The sequence below is a fragment of the Enoplosus armatus genome, chromosome 6 (assembly GCF_043641665.1).
Source record: "Enoplosus armatus isolate fEnoArm2 chromosome 6, fEnoArm2.hap1, whole genome shotgun sequence".
Lineage (NCBI taxonomy): Eukaryota > Metazoa > Chordata > Actinopteri > Centrarchiformes > Enoplosidae > Enoplosus > Enoplosus armatus.
The window spans coordinates 24,800,026-24,802,302 of NC_092185.1; the positions used below are offsets into that span (position 1 = coordinate 24,800,026).

The 2,277-nt window shown below is 43.3% G+C and overlaps 1 protein-coding gene across 1 annotated transcript; it reads right to left on the reverse strand.

The window, feature by feature from the left end:
- Positions 1–500: 500 nt before the first annotated feature.
- On the reverse strand, positions 501–1,109 carry LOC139287163 (monocyte chemotactic protein 1B-like). Its single transcript, XM_070908160.1, has 3 exons — positions 1,025–1,109; positions 808–934; positions 501–609 (listed from the first exon to the last, which is right to left on the reverse strand). Exons 1-3 carry the CDS (start codon positions 1,086–1,088, stop codon positions 501–503), a joined length of 300 nt encoding a protein of 99 aa, XP_070764261.1. The 5' UTR covers positions 1,089–1,109.
- Between the last annotated feature and the right edge of the window lie 1,168 nt (positions 1,110–2,277).

Sequence of the window (2,277 nt, forward strand, 5' to 3'; positions counted from 1 at the left end):
ACTGGTGGTAGCGTGATAATTACTGTCCTCTCTGAGAGTCGTGTGACCCTGGTATACAGCAAACCACCACAAAAGGTCTTGGAGAAAGTGCTGGGGTGGATGAGTAGTTATGCAATTAAGGAAAGTATAAGACACTAGAGCCTGCAGTTCATGTCCTGTGTGCAACCAGCAGTCAATGTTGGTTTCTTTTAGGCATGAAAGACATTTTCCCTTAACATTAATGTTTTCAGTCACCGAACTGCAGATCTGAAAAAATACATAAATGAGCTGCAAACTCATTTGGGTGAAATGAATTCCCATGGTCATCCATACCGTGTTGCAGTTGTAGACCTCAATTGAACCCCAGTCATTAGCTACTCTACTCAGAAAACACACATAGCCAGCAATGAAGTCCATCACAGCAATAAAGGTTTTATTAAAATACAAAGATTAAGAATTTATGCGTTTAGGCCTGCAAAACCCAGCATTCATTTAATGAGGTATTATGCAATAATACGTCTTCAGTGCTGCTGTCCACTGCCCTTAGTGTTGTGGAGCTGATTGTAGACATCCTGAGCCCACTGGAAAGTACGACTGTAGCAGATCTGTCTTCCCCTGATGGTCCGGACTCTGCAAAACATACAGAAGAGATAACTCAGTTAATCCACCTTTTGTTCATGTTTTTAATGGAAGTGTAATGAATTATCATGGACGCCGTGGCCTCGTGATGAAGCCTGTCTGGGGGCCACAGGCCCTCCGTCTTTCTGTTCATCACTTCATCACCAGTTACGAGACAAAGCTAGTAGAAGAGTGAAGCATGAAACTCACATGAACGCCTGCTTTCGACAGGAGCTGTGGGTCTTGGTTATGTAGGACACAAGCTTTGACGGTAAACTGCGAGTGTATAAGTTGAAGCAGCAGTTTCCAGGTGCCATGTTGAACTGCAGGGCTTTGGCTGTGAGGAAGGTAAAATGGAAAAAAAAAAGTCACTATAAAAAATGTCAGTGAGAAACCTTTAAAGGAACACAAACGGAGATTCACTCACGCATGGCGTCGCAGCAGCAGGCGGCGAGCAGCAGCAGCCCCAGAGTGAAGCAGAGAGTCTTCATGATGCTGTCGGTACAAAGGTGATGATGGTGTTCTTCTTCTCTCCTTGCAGTGATCGACTCTTAGCGCCACGTCCGATATAAATCCTGTCCTTTGTGGAACTGAAAACGCGTATAACGTCAGCTTTTCCATCCAAAACTAATCCTGCCATGAGACATCAGGGCAGAATTCCCCCACACTTCCTCGGCTTTCCACCGCGAAGAAACACTGCTGTTGTCTGGTTGTCTAGTCACAGAAAAGGGACAGGCCACAGTTTTGGTGTGAAGATCAAAATCATCTCCTGTACCACAGAAAGGGGAAGAGTCTAGATATAATTAGATGTGCATTTAGTTAGTGGAAAGGTTATCATAAGCATTCAAGATCATCGTACACTTGTACTGTAAGTTTTCAGCAGAAGTACAAAGAACACACTTATTTATTTAGATTATACTCAAGTTTAAGGGTAGATTCGTTCTTAGTTTTCTGAGTTTTAACATTATGCCGTTTACATTTCCAGAACAGATGGTAGAAAGGCTTCAAACCAACCCAAAAAAAAGGACCAGACAATGCACAATATCTGCTGGTCAAAACATTTGATGGGTTCCAGAGAACGCACAGTAACTTTGTGCATTTCGTCATCTTTGCTGCAACTAACGCGCTAAGACTGACTTCTATAAGACTGACTTGTATGATTTCAAAGCTTAAACATTTAAAATTGGCAAAAGCAAGCAACTGCCCTGGGGCCCCAGAACTCTATGGGCCCGAAAGGTCCGGTCTTCCTGTGTGCCAGCTGGTTCGTACAAATGTAATCAACTGACATACCTAGGCCTTGAGGTGGATTCTGGGACCTGGGTCAAAATCCAGTTCATTATCTCAGTTTAGTGCCTATAGATATGTTGCACACTCATAAATGAATGCATTTAATCAAATTATCCCGCAGAAAACCTAGGGGCCAGGGGTTTCTAGAAAAGAAAGCGTAGAAATTCTGCCCAAATAGCACCGAGAGCAGGAGGAATGTGGTGTAAATAGTGGCCCAACAGCATATTTTCGTGGGTTAATCCAGCCAACAAAAGAAAACCGGATCAGAGAAACTAAAGTCAGTTTTAGAGGTTAGTGGATTTCAAATGCATCAGGTAGCGGAGGATTCTTCTTGTCCTCGAGGACTGACCAAGCTGATATCTCAGAGCCTGTCTCATTTTAAACCGAAACTAT

What these genes read in the sequence shown, in the direction of transcription:
- LOC139287163 (XM_070908160.1), bottom strand. Translation starts at nt 1,088, where the DNA reads ATGAAGACTCTCTGCTTCACTCTGGGGCTGCTGCTGCTCGCCGCCTGC. An exon ending in CTGCTGCTGCGACGCCATGC is followed by an intron (nt 935 to 1,024) that starts GTGAGTGAATCT and finishes CCTTCCTCACAG; the next exon opens with CCAAAGCCCTGCAGTTCAAC. An exon ending in TGTCGAAAGCAGGCGTTCAT is followed by an intron (nt 610 to 807) that starts GTGAGTTTCATG and finishes TATGTTTTGCAG; the next exon opens with AGTCCGGACCATCAGGGGAA.